We start from the raw sequence: 19,256 nt of genomic DNA, 5'->3' as shown, positions 1-19,256 counted from the left end.
TCCCCGGTCAAGCAAAGGGCATAAGTTCATACTGGCGGCCACAGATTATTTTACCAAGTGGGTCGAAGCCATACCACTCAAAAATGTAACTTCGGCCGACGTGATAAATTTTATAAAAGAGCACATCATATACCGGTTCGGGATTCCCTAGACGATAACCACAGACCAATGATCGGTATTTATCTCGGAAGAGTTCCAACTATTCGTCGCCGGAATGGGAATTAAACTACTCAACTCATCTCCTTACTACACTCAGGCTAATGGACAGGCAGAAGCTTCAAACAAAAGCTTGATCAAGCTAATAAAAAGAAAGATAGCCGAGCAGCCTAGGAAATGGCATACCTCGCTAGCCGATTCGCTCTGGGCTTATCGGATGGCGTGCCATGAATCCATCCAAGTCCCACCCTATTAGCTAGTATATGGGCATGAGGCAGCACTCCCATGGGAGAATAACATCGGCTCCAAGAGATTGACGTTGCAAGACTAGTTGACGGCCTATGAATACTACAATCTCATGATGGATGAGTTAGAAGAAGTCGCCCAATCCCGGTTAAGGGCGCTAGAGAAAATAAAAGAAAACAAGGCTCGAGTATCAAGACACTACAACAAGAAAGTCAAGACGAAAACTTTTGAAGAAGGAGAATTGGTATGGAAGCTGGTCTTGCCGATCGGATCTAGAGATAACGTCTTCGGCAAGTGATCACCGAATTGGGATGGCCCTTTTCGGATTCACAAGTGTGCCCGAGAAACACATATATGCTAGAGGGATTGGATGGAGAAGTGTTCGGGAGAGCTCTAAACGACAAATACCTAAAGAAATACTACCCGAGCGTATGGATAAACACGTGATCGTCCAAAGCCGATTAATGTGAAAGCCGATACAATCAAGTATCGCCTCAAGATGGCCGATGTCAATACATCGCCCTTAGACCAAAAACCTATTACAAATCAAGGCAGAAGATAAGTCATAACCAGAAATCAGAAGACATATCATTAAGCTAGGGGTTGCCGAAGGCCAACAGAAATATCAAGTTATGACAGTTGACCGATTACAGAAGAAAGGGTAGATAATTACAAGCCCAAATGTTTCTTCAGGGCAGCAATCGCGCGCAAGCGAACATTGTCAGCTTCCTGGATAATCTTCAAGTCGTCGGTGTCAGTACCCGCCACTGCCTTCAGGGACCGACGACTACGGACAGCGGTTTGGACTACCAACTTTAAGCTTTGCTCCTGGGCGGCGATGACTGAGGGCAGATCGGTTAGTCTGGTTCTTTCAATAGCAAGATCTGCCGCAACTTGGGCTAGCTGCGCTTCCAGAGCAGCATTTCTTGATTCCAAGTCAGCAATGTGCGCTGATATGGTCAGCACGGCCAACTGATGTTCGTCCAACTTGGCCTTCTCACTAACGGCCTTTTCTCGATCGGCCTCTACCTTGTCTTGGGCCACAACTTGGGAGGCATGGTCTTCAATTCGCCGGCGGGCCTAGATCACCGGAAGTCCGTGAATTTCAATATAACCCGCCGGGGCAATGGCGTCTATCAGGTCATCGGGCAACTGATCTTGCACTTCTTTGATCCTCAACCTGATCGGACCATCGTCATTGATTAGCATGTCGATCGGGTAATCCAGCCTGGCTAGGATGTCACGAAGCTTTGCTTGGACGTCGGCTGGCAGATCGATGGGGTCATTGACATCGGCCTTGGGCGGGTCCAGATATTGGACGACATCAAAAGAGAAGAAATCTCCCAAGTCCTGGATGAGAGCAACAGGTGAGCCAGAGCATAAGTAAATCAACGGGACAAGCCAAAAAGGATTACCTGCGCTACGGAAGCAGCATCGGCCGATGGGATAAGCGCTCTAGCAGGCAGAGGGACTCCCTCTGGGATGGGTGCTGATGTCAGGTTAGTATTGGCCGGTGGAGTTAGCAAACTGGATGTATCGGGAGGCTATCACAAGGAAACAGGATGTTAGCCGAAGACACGAAACCAGATAATAGAAGCGTCATCGGACACGTACCTGTGCGGAGGTGGTAGCCGGCCTAGGAGACCGATGGGCCACTCTTTTTCGCTTCGTGCCGGATTTCGGGGATGGGCCAGATGGCGAGGCTGGACTCGGTGGCGCCGGCGGTATGGCAACAGTAGGAGCCGGATCATCAGCAGTGGGCGACACCGGGGTAGCATTGGCCGATGGCCTAACGAGAGACTGCAGGGAACAAAGTTAGTAATGCAATCGATAAAACATAGATATGAGGATGTGTTATAAGGCAGTTACCCGCAAAGAAAGGAAAAGACAGGCAACCACCTACTGACGGACTTCGATGTCGGAGACCTCCTCGGCAGCGGCGTCAACGGCAGCATCCAAATCCGCTGATGTCGCAGGAACCGGCAAAGCTACTGCCATCATTTTGGCCTTCTTCTTCGGGGCCAGAGTAACCTTCTTACTTCTAAGAGGTCTCTTCGCTAGACTTGGAGGCCCACTACAAGAGATGTGGTTTTTTAACGTTGTACTTATGTCATAATACATAGAATTTATGTCACAATATAAACTTTGTGACATTTAGTTGACGAAAATCATAATGTCAAAAAACCACTGTCACAAATTTGTGACATCTCTACAGTTTTATGTCACAAGTGTATGACAATAAATTTGAATGTCATAGAGATTTGTGACATTGATTTGTTGTCACAAAATCCTAAACCTTACCACATAGACAAACACCACATAGGATGAAAAGTTGACGTGGTGGCCAACATGGCAGGTGACGTGGTCATTGACACGTGTATGATGATGTGGCAGCTAATGTCAGCAATTTTTTTATACAGCCCATTTATTAACAGCCCATTATTTATTTGACGACCCATTAATTATTCAGCAGCCCATTTTTTTTAGAATTGGCCCATTTTAAAATAGGCTCGTTTCAGAACTAGGCCCATTTTGTCAACCAACTATCAGATCAAAGCCCACTAAATAGGCCAATTAAATTTGAGCCCACGAAATTCAGTCCAATTTCTCATACATTTCAAATTCAAACCTAATAACACAAACCATCTCAGATTCAACTAATAATAGATGCAATTAGAATACAAATAATTCAAACAATAGTTCATCTCAGATTCAACCTAATTACAGGAGGCGGCCTGAAGCATGGCTTCCTAAGAAAAACACACAATCAATCAATCAAACCAAGCCAAGAAAGTAAGCGCGCATGTCAGGATCACACTTGATATGAATCAAGACGACGACAACCAGAAGGAATCAGATACCCTGAAAAACATGACAAGAAAAACTCAGGTACAACAATAATTTATTTATAGGTGCAACAAAACCATTGTTAGTTCAAAAAAGTTAAGTTTGTTAAAAATAATTCAATCACTGCATTTGTTCACTCAGGTACAACAAACTTCTTGATAGATAAATAATTAGAATCAAATTACAACTAAGCATATTTCATTTAGTTTCAATAGTTCAGTGATGTTTCTTGACTATTTCAGATTTTCATCGCCTAATTTACAGGAAGGTTTCATCAGATTTCAATCGGTTTCGATCAGCAGAATTATTCTAAATAATTAAGACTTTTTTGTCATGAATCCTAATACAGTTGAAATCAAATGGCATTAAATGTTGTCCCAATATATATATACTCCCAAATCTAATTTGCTACCAACACACCAGCTTAAACTCCATTTAAAACTTCATTTCACACTCATGACACCCTGATTTCTTAATTCTGAGCTGCTAATAACAGAGATATATACTCCCAAATCTAATTATTTTCTATTGAATTAAAAGTTGCTATTGGAATTTTGTAACTTATCTATCCTATGGGATACCTGACAATTGTTGATATGGGACTAAAGATCCAACCCAGTAATTTCAGCTGTTCTAATTTCTGAAATGATAACCAGACCTGAACATCAGTTGATGCTCAAAGGAAGCATGCAAGTAAGCAACCCATAGAAGGGAAAGCAATTTCCCATCTTCTTTGGCACAGACATTTGAGCTGATAGCAGATGTAAATTGTTGTGCATAATATACTGAATAACAGTGTAACACAAATAAATAATTTCTCCAAGTGCAGAAAAGAACAAGGTTTGTCACAGCTCTCTCTGCTGATGTATATAGACCATGATATTATGAGTATCAAATGCTAAACAGGAGGTTTTCAAAACTATCACGACCATGTTCCTCCGTGAGTGCCAATTCCTTACACTTTCATCATTTCCTGTGCATATAGAAGCAAACTATATGTAATTTGCAGAAGGTAGCTACCAAGCAATAGTTTGATACTAATATTACTACACTCAGATGAGACCATAAATAACATCAACTTCAGAGACCATTTACTCCTATGACTCTATGTTTTCACCATCCATCTTTATGAGATAACATACTCATGCACTGAATATACCAGACTATGTTTTCACTATCCATTTTTCTGAGATAACATGCACTGAACTTTATTTTAGCCATAACCAGAGAACTCTCATCTTTCAGGAATTACTCAGTTATCTACAGAAAACATGAAACAATAATTTTCATTTTTAACTTCCCACTCCCAAATCCTAAGCATGCACTTCCAGATAATTAGGAGCCATTCAAAAGAATAATGCTTGTCTGCACTCTGCACTTCTTCTGAGCAAATCAATATCAAGTAGATAGAATTAATAACGAATTGCACCTCCAAGCCAGATGCTATGATAGACCATTTTTATCAGAGAACAATTGACAATGCAATCTTAAATCCATTGAAATTAGTAGGTGCAGAAAAGCAATGAAGAGCTAGCCACCAACGCAGCCAAACTCACCAAACCAGCCTTTGGAATCAGCAATAGCCGGTCTGCTTGAGTCCTCGCGCCGCCGATACCTCACCTCCTCGAACAACAGATCCGCCGCCGTCAAGGTCGGCACTGTGCCTGGCAAGCTGGCCGCCTGCTCGTGACTCGCCTAGTCGCCTTGCAGTCTCTCAGGCGCCCACTGCACAGCCTCAGCCTCCCCTGCCCATCGCGCTCGCCCACCGTCAGCCGCCGGGCCGAGCGCCAGCCGAAGCCTGAACCCTGAAGCTCGCCGTCGCCATCGTCGGCCCGTCGCGGCGTCGCCGGCCCACCGCGCAGTCACCCACCGTGGCACCGCGACGACGCGGCACCGCAGCGCCGCGCGCCCGCGGCCCGCATGCGCCTCGTCGGCTCGCCGCAGTCGCGTCCTACTCCCATCCCGCCTCGGCTTCCTCCGCCGCCGGCCTCCCTCCTCGCTACCTCGCGACCGCGTCGCCGCCCACTCTCGTTGGAGAGGAGAGAAAGAATGAGAGAGGACCAGAAAGGGGAGGATAAAGGAAAAATATCATCAGGGAGGAGAGAGAGAGAGTACGAAGAGAGAGAGAGAGTACGAAACAAAAAAATTTTGAAGCGGTAAGAGGGAAAATTTTCATTTGAAAATTTTGAATTAATTTTTATGGCACCAAATCAACTTGTATGAAAATGTTATAAAAAGAAAAGTTGTAGAACTCATTTAGATCTACCCTTTTTCTTTTGGTCATTTCTCCATCCGAGTTTGACTGAACTATATAAAATTTGAATTTCAAATTATGATAAGTTTTAAAATCATTTTTAAATAGTAAATAATTTTAACTGAAAAATTCATCAACAAAAAAATTGTATAAATCATCAATATCTACAACTTTTGTTTGGCCATTTTGTTATATGACTCTGTTTCAATAATTTGAATTTGAATTTCAAATTATGACAACTTCAAACAATATTTTCAAATACTAAATGATTTCAACTGAAAAATTTATCAACATCAAAGTTGTATAACATATCAAGATCTATAACATTTATTTGGATCATTTCTTCATCCGACAAAGCGGCTTTTAAAATTGTTCATAAAATTTATATTTGTTTTGAATTACAAGAAACTACAGTAAAGACGTATCAATTTGTGAACAATATACGGTCCCACTTTATTAAAACCAACTAAGTTTTTTGTGGGATGCTTATTGACCAAAATTTTATGGTCATGTTAGTTCGTGGAATTTCCGGACCAAGTTTATGTATTATTGTAATTATTATGTGGTAATTTGGGGATAGAAAATTGAATTGTCCATATAATATAGCTTTATTTTCCATCTTTCTCTAATACATGGGCTATAATGGAACATATGATCATAAATATTATTTTTCTGCAATTTTCTATACATCATATGAATTTCTATACATTAAATGAATTTCTACATGATTATCTAAATTAATTTAAAATTGAACTACGTGTGCATCTTATAAGATAAAAAAATTGAAAAAAAATATATTTAGGCTTATATGTTCCATTCTAGCCTACATCCTAAAGATAGATAAAAAATTAAATTGTCTTATAAGGACAATTCAAATTTTTGTCCCTAAATTGCCACGTAGTATTTACAGTAATATATATATTTGATCAGAAAATTAAGCAAACTGACATGACATCATATTTTTGGTTCATGATCTTGCCATAAAAACTTAAATGGTTTTAATAAAATCGGATCATACATTGTTCACAAATTGATAGATCTCTCATGTTGTTAAGTGAAGACAAATATATCTATTTGTGAATAATGTATGGTCCCACGTTATTAAAATCTTTTAAGTTTTTTATGGTAAGCTTATGAACCAAACATATGTTTTCATGTCATTTTGCATAATTTTCTGACCAAATATACATATTGTTGTAATTATTATGTGTTTATTAAGGGATAAAAAATTGAATTGTACTTCCAAGACAAATTAATTTTTCAATACATGGGCTATAATGTAATATATGACCCCAATTATTATTTTTCTGTAATTTTTGGTATTTTATTAGATGCACTTGTAGTTGAATTCTTAATTAAATTCCATAATCACGTAGAAATTCAATTAACATATAGAAAATAGTAAATTAACTCCAAAATTCTTGAAACTTATAATAGACAACTTATACTTAGTCTATTACATATGAAAAATAAAACGATATATATAAGATAATAATTTTTATATGTTATTCATATAATAATGCAATAACTAAAAAAGAAAACATGAGAGGGACTAGAAATGAACTTCCTTTGGGCTGAAACCAAGGAGAAGGGAGGTGAGTTGGGCTCCACTGACCAGGCCGAAAGAGGGGAGAGGGAAAGAGTTCTTGGGTCGAAAATGGCCCAGAAAAATGCCGAGTTTTTAAATATTTTAGATTTAATTGAAACACTGGAATAATGTTTTATTTATTACTCAAATAATTCCCAGAAAAATCTAGAATATAGATAAGCACATAAATTATTTAATAAAATTTTATATTGACTATTTTCATGTGGAAAATTTTCCATAAATTTTAACCTATCATTGCTTTTGCATTTTAAACTTATTCTAAAGAAAATATTGAACAAATAAATTGTTAATTAATATTCTGGGTCGTGACATATTAATTTTACAAATATTATTTTATATTATCATTTTATAAATTTCTGGTTATTTACAAAAACCATAATTGACTTTCAAATAATATATTTTTCGTATTTACTTCACTTGTTAATTCTTTTAACATTTAGTATAAATTCTAGATTTAAATTATCATTTAATTTTTTGATCCGTGTTGTGGCGGATGTCGTCCCATTGACTTCTCATATGGTTGAACTTTGTAGGTGTTAATGAAGTTGGGCTGAAGTAAATAAAAGAAACAAAGAAAAAACAACTTCTGGCGTAACAATAGTGATGCCAACATGGACAAAAAAATAACAATAATTCATTAAATATTTTGTGACACACAACCTTTGTCATATATTTATGACATTACAAAATAGGCCTTATGACAAGCGAATATCGTCACCGGGTGACATTGCAATACCTATATGATATTTGTTGTGACATTTGATTTTTTATTGTCATTAAGTTGAAATGTCCATTACATAATATCATAAAATGAATGATATAATGACATTATATCCTATTGTCATACTTAATACGTCAAAAAACGACATATTTCTTGTAGTGGCCCCGAGAACTTCTTGATGTACTCGCTTGGGGAAGGCGCTCCGGAGCCTAGGGAGGGAAGAGCCGATGAAGAGTATTCGATTGGCTTGCCACTTCTACTGACCGCGGGAATTGCGATGGTTGGATGCAAAAGAAAGAAAAGTCAGTGACCACAGGAAAGACATGGCAAAAGAAAATATGTGAAGTTGTTACAAAAGTTACCTCGGAATCAGAATGCTCATAATTGGAGTCGATCCGATTACAGAAGAAGCCCACCGGTGCTGAAAACAAATGTTGGTGCAGTTCTTTCCACCAGCCAATGTAGAGGTCTAACGTCGTGTTTCCGAAAGAAAAGGAAGATATTGACCCAAATGGGATCGCTTCGGTTATCTTGTTGATCCGGTCAAACTCCAAGGCCGAAGCTACGAGACCCCTCATCTCAATCTTGCCTAAGAAGACAAGATCAGCTGGCAGTTGACCACATCCAAGCTGCCGGGACGTAAGAGCTGGGTGGTAGAACTCATAAGATGGTCTGGCCGATCGACCAGCATGGAAACTGACAGGTAGCAGGCAGGGGGTAAGTACAAATGCAAGATTTTCTAATGAGCATTTGTTAGTTGAAACTTCGTTCAGTCGGAAGAAGCCAAGGATCTCGTAATCCCCGTAGTCTGGATATGCAAACCAGATACATGCATTGGGTTGTGGCCCGAGGTAACACAACTTAAAAATTCGGGCCAGGTGGGCTGTTGACATCCGATGACCGGGGAAGGAGAAAACCACCTCACCATAGACATGCATCGCCGAGTCTCTGATGGCTCTGACTCCAAAAAAGATAAAGAAGGGTAGCTCCGCTGGTGAAAGGTCGACAACTCCAATACCCGGGAGAGATATGAGCGGAGCCAAAGTTGAAGAAACCACCAGGGCCCAGCAATGTGTCCAACTAACTATCCGATGGAGAGCTTAGATGAGACTTGGTGCAGCGTGTGATAAACTGCTCCTAACAGATACTGTCCAAGAGGGCAGGATTCCCATCGGCCAAGCGCTCTGCTAGGTTCTCCATGTTGGTGGTAGGGCCCAAGGTTTGGCCGCAAAAGACAAACCTTTCTAGCCAAAGGTTTAGGAAGGCACCATGCTCCCTGTGGTCGGCTGACCCTGAGTCTTTACGATGAGCCTCAATATATTTGGACCAACCCTCGATGTTTTTGGTCTGCAGCCAATGCTGGAATTTGGTATTCAAGCTAAAGGGGTTTACAGGAGCCATGATGTTCAGGCCAGTCAACATGAGGATGTCCATAAGAGTGGGAGTAAGTATACCATGGCCAAATACAAACGCATTCAAAGCATCGGACCAAAAGCAAGAGGCAGCGGCTAGCAAGGGTTCGTCCTTTTTCTATTTCAGACAAGCTTAACCCTATGTAATGACCGATGTCTAATTCTTCCCACTGAGTCCCATATGTTTTGTACATCCAGTTGTACCAATCCCTCCAGCCGGTCAAGGGGGTTGGGAAGGATCTGAACGATTGTGTCCAATCGGAGGTGTTCAATTGGGCATTCTTAAAGGGGATCCGATTGGTTTCAAAACAGATGATTTCTATGGGATCAGGGTTACCCATCGGCCCGAGAAAGTAAAATCTAGGGTTTGGGCTAGGAATCATGATTTGATTTTTAAGGTGCTAGAAAGAAAACGGTGTGGAAAACAAATCAGCTAATAGATCGACCGATGGCATGGTACGAAGAAAATTCAATAACAGTAAACCCTAGGATCAGAAAACAGGGTATTTAATGGTGGAAGGCGAAAATGGAGCTAGGACGAGAACTTACCTCCGGGATCTCGTAAGGGGTGTCCGGCGATGAGCTGGTGGATGTCATTGATGCCGACGGAAGCTTGACGCAACAGGGGTCGGAGTTCTTCGCTGTGCGGTGACGATGAACCTAGCGGTCCCATAGGGGAGCGCAAACCCAAGGGGCAGTAGGAGTGCTGGGAGCGGGGAATGTTGAGTGCAAGGGATTGAGGGGCAGGAAGAGCGCGAGAGTGAAAGTGCTTAACGCCGGAGAGGAGTGGAGATTTATAGCATAAGCAAGTGGAAAGTGATCGTTGGCACAGCGCCAAAACAGGGGATTCGTTGGGGTAAACCGTTACAACAGTGAGCCGATGGAGGTAATCGGTTACAGAAGAGGAAATTTCAGAACAATGAATTATTCCGAAATTGGGGTGCATGTGTTAACGCCAAATTTTGGCAAATGGGCGTTATTGATTGAAACACGGTTAAGGATCGGATCAAATAAGAAAGCTCGAATCGGCTAGAGACAGGAGGTTGGACGCAAAGGGAATGCAGCTGATGGAGTCTGAATTGGACAAGGATGGGAGTCCAATTGAGCCCGAAAGTTAGAGATAGGTTTGGTGTTTAACCGAGAGTCCGTGTAGATTAATTAGGATTTATCTTGAAGTTTGTTTAGGATTTTGTTGTTTAATTAGAGTCCGAATAATGTAAAGTTAGTTGGTAGCGGATTCTTATCCAGTTAGTTATCTCCTGGGGCTACAAATATAGCTACTCGGGATCTTTGTAAAATATCTCTCGATCAATTTAACTTGGCGCATCGCCTCAAATCTTTGACTTGCTTGAGCTTTCGGCGCGGGGTTTGTCAACTTCGCAATGTAAGTTCTAGCTCGTCAAAACCCGTCGATCAATTAAGGCAGAACTGTCTCGGTTGTATCCAATCTTCTGTTTAGTTGATCGGCGGGCTGAGTTTTATCATTATTTTAATCTGTTTTGGTTTGAGGTAATGGTAGTTCTCAATGAAGTTCTCGTAAGTTCTTTTGTCTAATCTGTTCACGTGAGTCCTACTGATCTAATTCTGTCTCGGTTTAGTCCGATCAATTAGGTTTGCTTGGTTCATGTTATCAGATTGGGGTGAGGGCTTGCGAGGGCTTACTGCTGGAGTTCTAGCCAGCGCTATCTTGAGTAATTCATTGATTGGTTTATTAATCTTACTGGTCTTCATGTTTCTATCGTTATATTATGCTAAACTACGTACTGTCTCGGTTAGGTCTGATCTATGTGTGTTTGGTATAATCTATCTATGGAAATATGTCTGATCAACTGAGTTTAATAGGTTAGTTGGTGAATTACGCTGCTGTGCTATCTTATTATTCATGTGCTATAACATTTATCTGATGTCATGCGTGGTTATGCTTAGATCTGTACCGTCTCGATTAGGTTCGATCTTCTAGATCTGGTATGGACGTACATGTCATTGGTTGATATTATTTTATGCGAGTAATCAGTGTAGCATTCCAGTTTACTATATGAATTCCATGCTTAGTCTTACATCGGCTAACGATTTAGCGGATGATAACTATTGGAGTAGTCCGATCGGCCGATTAATCTTAAGACTGTCTTGATTGAGTCCGATCTTTTAGAATTAACTCGCTGGTTGGCTTATCTAGTATTTATCCTGCTTGTGACTTAGCCAATTAGACATATTTATAATTGGTATCATAAAATTCCTATAAAGTCGATCGTCTAGTCTATCGGCTAGGGTCCTGGGACGTTAAGTCCTGGGACGTTATTGGCTATCCAGCGGATAGCGATTTCATGGTTAACTGTTTTCTATGATTATCTTGTCAGTTAGAGGATCAAAGTGACTGGCACGCCTAGTATTTCTAAGAATTAGGTCCCGCACTGGAATGGTCTAAGATTGATTCCCAGGCCTACGTGTGTGACCATTGATTGTCATTTTCAGCGTCAACACCAACACAACCTAGCCTCAACCCGAGGGGATAAATATGTATGCCTGGGGTCATTGTTTTTCATCTATACATTAATTAGATCAAATACTTTCGGCGCATCGCCACCCTCCTAACCGAGGTTTCAACTCCGGCGGAACTTGGCACCTGACGTGGGGCTGCATCGTCTCGATTTCCAACGGAGGGGTAAGTCCTACGTTCCGCCGGGCCACGGTAATCGTTCAGCTAGATTAGAATTCTCTCGGTTCGTTGTGATCTTTTAATCTAGCTGCGTGCTTACTAGTTATCGTATCGGTTTCAACTTAGATCACTTTCGTGTTTTGAGTTGATCTGGTCAACCACTTTGGGCGATTTACGTGAGTTTGATATTTGCCACTCGACATATTCAATCCAGTACTTTCTCGGTTCAGTCCGATCTAGTAGATTGCGTCTGTTAGATGGTTTATATCAGATCGATGTATTTTGTTCGTTGTTTTATCGGAGTACCAGCCGATAAGTTAGCAGTCATCGGCTCATTGGCTTGATAGCAATCTATATCTGTTTAGTATGTATCCTGACATTGCTAGGTTTAATCTTGAACTGTCTCGATTGGGTCCAATCTTCTATGATTATTCTTAGCAATTTGGGCTAGGTATTTTATAGATCTTGGTCGTTTGTCTGTCGTCTATAACCGATGATTTTTGCCGATCTACGTGCTTATCATATTTACATCGATAGAGTAGCCGATTGCTTTTCTGCAGTATTTCTAGATCAATCGGCTTGATTTAATTTAGATCGGTAGTTATTTACGTTGCACCGGCTTGTGAGAATCGTACGCAAGTTGGGTTTAGCCGATCTTAGCACATGATTTATTGTTTATTCCAAGTAATTCGTCGGTTTATTTATTAGTCTTATCGATCTTCATGTTTCCTATAATCATATCGTACTCGACTGCAAACTGTCTTGGTTAAGTCCAATCTCCGTACGTCTAGTTTGATCTGGTTATAGGGGCTCGTCCGATCGACTAAGATTAATAAGTGACTTGGCGGGTTACGTTGGTCTAATATTTATTTTTATCATGTTTCTAGCCGATCCAAGCTTTTTACAGCCGATCGTTCATCCTATCGGCTAACCATTGCAGCACAACGTCTGATCGGCTGGATTTTTAGTTACCTATCGGCTCGATAGCCTATCGGCTTGTTTTACCGATCATCTTGTCAGTTGCAGGATCAAACTGACTGGCACGTCCGCGCATATTCTAAGAATTTAGGTCCTGCACTGGAGCTATTTAAGATTGACTCCCAGGCCTTCGGATGTGACACGTCGGATCGCTTTTTTGATGTCAACACATTAACAATAAATTATGTCAATGCACAACCACTGTCTCCCTCGAGAGCATCCAAATAAACGAGTGGATTTTGGTTATGTTCTTTTGACTTTTGTCAACTTTTTATTAAAGTATTATTAGTATTTTGGTTATGTTTTTACACGTACGCTTCTTCGACGGGTAAACATGCGTATTTATTATAAAATGTATTCATATAGAAGTTTGTTATCTCATCTTTCTAAGATAGATTTTCTACTTTTTAGTAGTTAATTTTATATGTTATACCGTTAAATAACTATCAAAAAAAACTTTCATTTTTAAGCAAAAAATAACGTACACAACCATTTGTGTTTTCTGCTCCTTCTCAATGTCCATAGTCCTATGACATTCCTAGTTACATGAGCCTCCCAAAACTTAATCTCCATAGAATTCATTGTCCATTGTAACTTATGGATATCTTAATGAAACATGCAAGTAAAAAAACAGGGATCAAGAGTTTACTCTTATCAATCAATTTCCATTAGTCCCAATATCTCTACACCACTTATTATTAGCTAGGTCAAGTCATCAAGCTCGGTAACTAGCTATGTAATGCTAACAAAGCAAGCCCTTCACATTGGGGCTAACACACCTAGCATCATTTATAACATCTTTGAGAAGAGCAATTTCAACATCTCTAAAAAAGCACCGGGAGCTAGGTACTAAGTACGTTAAATTCGGTACCCGAGATATCAAAATTTTTATCGTAAATTTTGATACCTAGCTAGAGATATATACTTTCTCAAATAAGAATATATAGTAAATTTTTGTCCTTAACCAATTAATTGCCTTGAGTTAGCTAGGAGGCTAACAATGGTGATCAATAGAGCATACATTGCCGGGCGGGCAGGCGGTAGGTAGAGGTGGCAGCCATGGTGACGGCGGCGGCGGAGGAGGCAGGGTCGATCACCTGTACCTCCGGCCGCCGCAGCCGCCCTCCCTCTGGCAGTTGAAGTAGGCGGCGGCGACGGGCGCACCGAGGCTGTAGCAGGCGGCGAAGTCCCTGGTGTTGAAGTTGGAGCGCCACCCGGGCGCGTAGATGGACTGCCGTGTCGCCTGCCGGAACACCACGAACACCAGCCGGTGGATCCCCGCCGTCGGCTGTGGGCTCTCGTACGCCACCACCTCCGTTCCTATGTCAAATATATGGAGACTAATTATATTCATTTGTTTCTATTTGCTGATCACCCTGTTTTATATTGCAAGAGTTTTTAATTTTTTAATTTTTATCGATGTATATTGGTTTTTTTATATATATGCAAAAGATTTTTTTAATCTTTTTTAAATCTAGACAATATATACTAATACATTTTACATTGTGAAATAAAGGTAGCATGTATTATTAGCCAGCAAGAGATGTACTATATAAGTTCACGATTTTGATGGAAATTAAACTAGCCGGCTAATTCGATCGACTTTCATTGCCAGACATTAACTATTCTCTTACCATTACTCGTGTCGCCTCCTTCTGGTATGTCTGTCACCAACCTATGGAAGTCAACCAACAACAATTAATACTCTCTGTATGAATAAAATAAATTATGTTATAACTGGTTTAATTACCATTATGCAAGCCAGGTACTTTGCCTCATAGCTCTTGACTACTGACGAGCTAGCTACTACGTTCGTCTGTTATTTTTTGTTCAAACTATTCGGCTTATTTGAATTTTTTTCGATTAATATTTTTATTGTTACTAAATGATAAAATAGAAATAGTACTTTATGCGTGACTAATTTTTTAAGTATTTATAAAAAATTTTCAAATAAGATGAATGTTCAAATCATTGGGCACAGAAATCGAAATATGACTTTATTATGACGGAGGTAGGCTGCGTTCGGTGGAAGACGTAGGTAAGTTAACTTATCTAGCACGGAAAACATAGTAATAGATTAGTATATGATTAATTAATTATTAATTATTTTAAAAAATATAAAATAGATTAATATGATTTTTTAAAACAAATTTTCTATAGAAAATTTTTAAAAAAGTATCCCGTTTAGCGGTTCGACAAGTGTGCGTGCGAAAAACGAGAAAGTTAAGCTTATGTTAACTAATAGGATCCCTTTTCTTTGCAAAGAAGCCCCTTCCCTTAATAAATTGAAAACATCATAAGGCTTTACTAAAAAAAGTAAGATTTGGCTCGGGTGCATCAAAACTTGCAATACGAAGATCCCTTTCAGATCAGCAGGATGAACGCGGCTGTAGTAGTACTTTAAAACATTTTATGGTTGACATGAGAAGAAAAGATAGAGTTGACTTAGAACTAGAACATGACGTGGATGAAAAGTACAAGAGTAGCTATGCTAGCTAGGGGCTAGCACGTACCAATGGAGGTACTCCCTTTTAGAAGGGTTGCTCGGGCTAGGTGCATCTGGATCCACCATTACCTAAGTAACAGATCATAGAGAAAAAAACGTCAATGTACGTCTATGCTAATCTCTCTGTTTTATAATTTAAGATGTTTAACTTTTTTACTTATAATGTTTGACCATTTATTTTATTTAAAAATTATGAAAATATCATCTATTTTGCTTGTGATTTACTTTATTATCAAAAGAACTTTAAACACGACGTGTCATTTTTTATATTTATACTAAATTTTTAAATAAGACGAATGGTTAAAGTTGTAACTAAAAAAATCAAACATCTTACATTATGAAACGGAGGTAGCATAACATTTTTCCATAATTATTAAATTGACAAATAGTAACAATGGAATTTATGCTCTGATTTATATAAAAATTATATGTGATCATTGATAAATTGAGACAGGTAAGACATGAGTGTATTTGCACTTTATTTAGTTAAAAGCCAACTAGCAAAACTTTTTGCCAATGTTACCAATGGCAGAGGCAGAAAATATGAACCATTTCCATTAACTTAATAAAAGCTGCAAAACAACTTTCCTCATATTATTGCATTATGAGAAATTTTACGATATTTGATAACATATATACCGGAAGGTACTGAAATTTTATATACAAAATATTAATTTTAAACTTAAAAATATCATGCCTCTCCATGCTTTCTCCGTGCTTTCTTAATGATAATAAAATTATCCATTAGATAAAATCAACAAATATGGACATAGCATATATACGCATATGTTCCAATTTACGCATGCATGCAGGGGCAAGAATGCATGGAGGTGTAAAGAAACTCACGAGAGTGTAGAGCGCCCTCCCGTCGCGGTCGCCGGAGATGTGGACGCCCGGCTCTCCGGCGACCTGCGACGGCCGCAGCTCCGACCCGCTCGTCATCTCGCGGTTGTTGTAGAACAGCCTCAGCAGCGCCGTCGCGCCGAAGTGGTCCACCACGTCGCCGACGATGTTGCCGACGACCAGCGGGTCCCTCGACATGTTCATCTCCCACGCAGCTAGCTAGCTAGCTTTTGTTATATATGCTCAAGCTAAGCTAAGCTACTTTACTGTAATATGTGATTGCTGCTGCTGTTGTTGTTGGTGGAGAGGGTGATGATATGTGTACTCCTATTTATACCCAGCCCACAACTGGCCTTCTTGGCACATTCCTATGTTGGTTTTCTTCCAAGGGAATAATGGAATTTCTGCATAGATAGATAGATAGATAGCTATAGATGTAGATAGCTTCATCTATCTTATGGTTCAAAGATGTGAATGCGCGCATCTGATCATAATTTCAAAGATCCTAGGACATGCGTGGACCGGAAATAAATCGATATCATCTTATGACATACTACCTCCATTCCTAAATGTTTGATATCGTTGACTTTTTTATAAATGTTTGACTATTCGTCTTATTCAATTTTTTTATCAAATATGTAAAGCTATATATCTGTAGATATATAAAAATATAGTTAACAATAAAGTAAATGATATAAAATAATTAATAATTATGTACTCCCTCCGTTTTGTAATGTAAAATGTTTGACTTTTTTACTTACAGTATTGTATACTTATAATAGTTAACAATATTTTTGAATAAGACGAATGATCAAACGTTGTAAGTAAAAAAGTCAAACATCTTATATTATGAAACGGAGATAGTAAATTTTTTGAATAAGACAAATAGTCAAACATGTATAAAAAAGTCAACGACGTCAAACATTTAGGGAAGGAGGGAGTATATATCATGGAATTATAGCTCAGTGAAAATAATTAATTATCCCTACTCCTCTTATTTGGAGGTCGATTTACAAGCGGACGGCTGATGTGTTGCCACCAGGGAGTCGGTCTCTGATCCAACGACTCAGATTTTAGCGCGTCACATTGGAATATAAGATGGATGATATATGTGATTCTCAATGATCCTTGATGAGTTCTTGGGGGAATCTACTTTTTGTAAAGATCATCTCAATCCTTTAGGTTTGGATAGCGGCTAGTAGTGGGTGGACAGGCCAATTTGAAGCTAAAATCAATGTAATTAAACTGGTGAACAAAATCTTGAGGCTACCACGCCATTTATTCCCTAAATCTGGATCAAATATTGGATGGATGCAATGCACAATTGGGGGAGAGAAAAAAGAAAGAGATGTCGCTTTTGAAGGCTGCTGACCCGTGAGATCACACATGAGCTTAGTATTGAGCCACGATATATATAAATACCGTACGTACCCCAGCAGCAATAGCCTGGTCCATATCCTTTTTGGGTTTTCTTTTTCATCTCTCTTGCTTTTGTTTATCTTGACTTTATGACATCACCTAGATGTGACTTCAGTTCAATTCATTCATATATCTGAACTAAATATTATTTTTATTATCATTATTCTCCTCCTCAATGATGGGGGTATTAGGTTCTGTAGAAAAGTGGTTGAGGAGAAAACAGATAAGGCCTGGTGGTGTATATATTAGCTGTGGAAAAACAATTTAAAATGTGAGTTATATATGCATTAGAAATATATAATGCACAACAGTACCTTCTAATTAACCTTTCAATTTCAATATATATGACGGATAAATTCTAAATTAATTAGTGAAATTTATAGATGAATGAAACATTTTATTTTCTAGTACTATATATGATCAAGCTGACAAACTAACATGTTTAGCATATCTCCCTATGTTTCAAAATATAAACATTCCTAGACAGATACATAGCTAAAAATTAATGCTTATATTTTTGGAAAACATGGAGTAGGAAATTTAACGAAACATACACACACATATATATGATTTTCATGCACAGATGCATGCACCCAATTAACTTAAAACCTAGCTAGGTGCAGTGCACCTTAAGAAAAAGGAGAGCATGCAGAGTTAAAAGTAGTAAGATCTGATGTGCATTAAGGAGAAAGGATTGTTGCTAGTGCACATGCATAGGATGCAGATGCATGTCTAACCCTGTGTGTGATGGAAAATTAACAACTTTAACAAAAGCTAAGATCTGTTGTGATGATCATTGAGACATATACAGATATGCCAATTAAGAGCAAGTTCAATAGTATAGCCAACTACTAGCTCCAAATCATCTATAGTCAATCTAATAGTCAATTTATACAATAGTTACTTACAAAAACATTAATATCTGGTCTCACATGTCATACACACACCGTGTCTTAGAACTCGTGATGCAGTTGGCTACAAATATGTAGCTCACTTTTGCTCTTTTTCCTCTTTTATCTCTTTAAACTATGTTTAGTTTGCTATTGTACTTGCTCTAAGAGAGGTCCTGCAGCAGATAGATAGCCAAGAGTTTTACACCATCCTAGCTACTGTAAAGTGTTTGTGTGCTTTCTGCGCCATCTAGAAGATATGAGAATTTGTGCTCGTGACAAAATAATGTTGAGCTAGGTAGGTAAAAGCAGCCAGAAATAATGGGCTCCAATGCTGTGCTATCTTTCCCTTCTTTTCTCTTCAAAAGGAAAAACTATGGTATATATATATATGCATCATATCTTTCGATTCCTTGGCCCTAGCTACTTTTATTCTCGATCAGTTGTAACATACATATGATCGATCTCCTCTATATTTTGATACAATATTTTTTACAAGACAGTGCAAAGGTGTAGGTAGTGCGTGTCAAAACCCATATATCCCAAGATGTGACAGAAAGATCGTCATCAATGCGATGATTATTGTTATTTAGCATGGAAAGGAATTTGCAAATGAATGGACATTTTGGAACTTCCTTGGTGTGTAACAATATTCCTTCTTTAACAATCTTGTACTTATTACATTTTTTTCCTGCACTACCACAGAACACCTCATTTTG

At 39.1% G+C, this 19,256-nt stretch overlaps 1 protein-coding gene and 1 long non-coding RNA gene across 2 annotated transcripts; both read right to left on the bottom strand.

Annotated features, from left to right (window-relative positions):
- Nucleotides 1-985: 985 nt before the first annotated feature.
- Nucleotides 986-2,686, bottom strand: LOC102714522. The gene is made up of 4 exons (XR_001551593.2): nt 2,272-2,686; nt 2,017-2,202; nt 1,818-1,946; nt 986-1,752 (listed from the first exon to the last, which is right to left on the bottom strand). It is a non-coding gene; the product is annotated as an uncharacterized LOC102714522 (long non-coding RNA).
- Nucleotides 2,687-13,533: 10,847 nt separating this feature from the next.
- On the bottom strand, nt 13,534-16,507 carry LOC102714250 (protein FLOWERING LOCUS T-like). The gene is made up of 4 exons (XM_040529591.1): nt 16,232-16,507; nt 15,393-15,454; nt 14,514-14,554; nt 13,534-14,199 (listed from the first exon to the last, which is right to left on the bottom strand). The coding sequence occupies exons 1-4, from the start codon at nt 16,430-16,432 to the stop codon at nt 13,973-13,975; spliced, it is 531 nt and encodes a 176-aa protein (XP_040385525.1). The 5' UTR covers nt 16,433-16,507; the 3' UTR covers nt 13,534-13,972.
- Between the last annotated feature and the right edge of the window lie 2,749 nt (nt 16,508-19,256).

This window comes from Oryza brachyantha, chromosome 12 (assembly GCF_000231095.2).
Source record: "Oryza brachyantha chromosome 12, ObraRS2, whole genome shotgun sequence".
In the NCBI taxonomy this organism is placed as follows: domain Eukaryota; kingdom Viridiplantae; phylum Streptophyta; class Magnoliopsida; order Poales; family Poaceae; genus Oryza; species Oryza brachyantha.
This window is presented reverse-complemented; position numbering and strand designations above follow the sequence as displayed.

Bases quoted from the DNA above. Each gene is read 5' to 3' on its own strand.
- LOC102714250 (XM_040529591.1), bottom strand. From the start codon at position 16,432: ATGAACATGTCGAGGGACCCGCTGGTCGTCGGCAACATCGTCGGCGAC. The intron at 15,455-16,231 runs GTGAGTTTCTTT...TCTGTTACTTAG, and splicing joins GGAGGGCGCTCTACACTCTC to GTAATGGTGGATCCAGATGC. The intron at 14,200-14,513 runs GTAAGAGAATAG...TATTTGACATAG, and splicing joins AGGAGGCGACACGAGTAATG to GAACGGAGGTGGTGGCGTAC.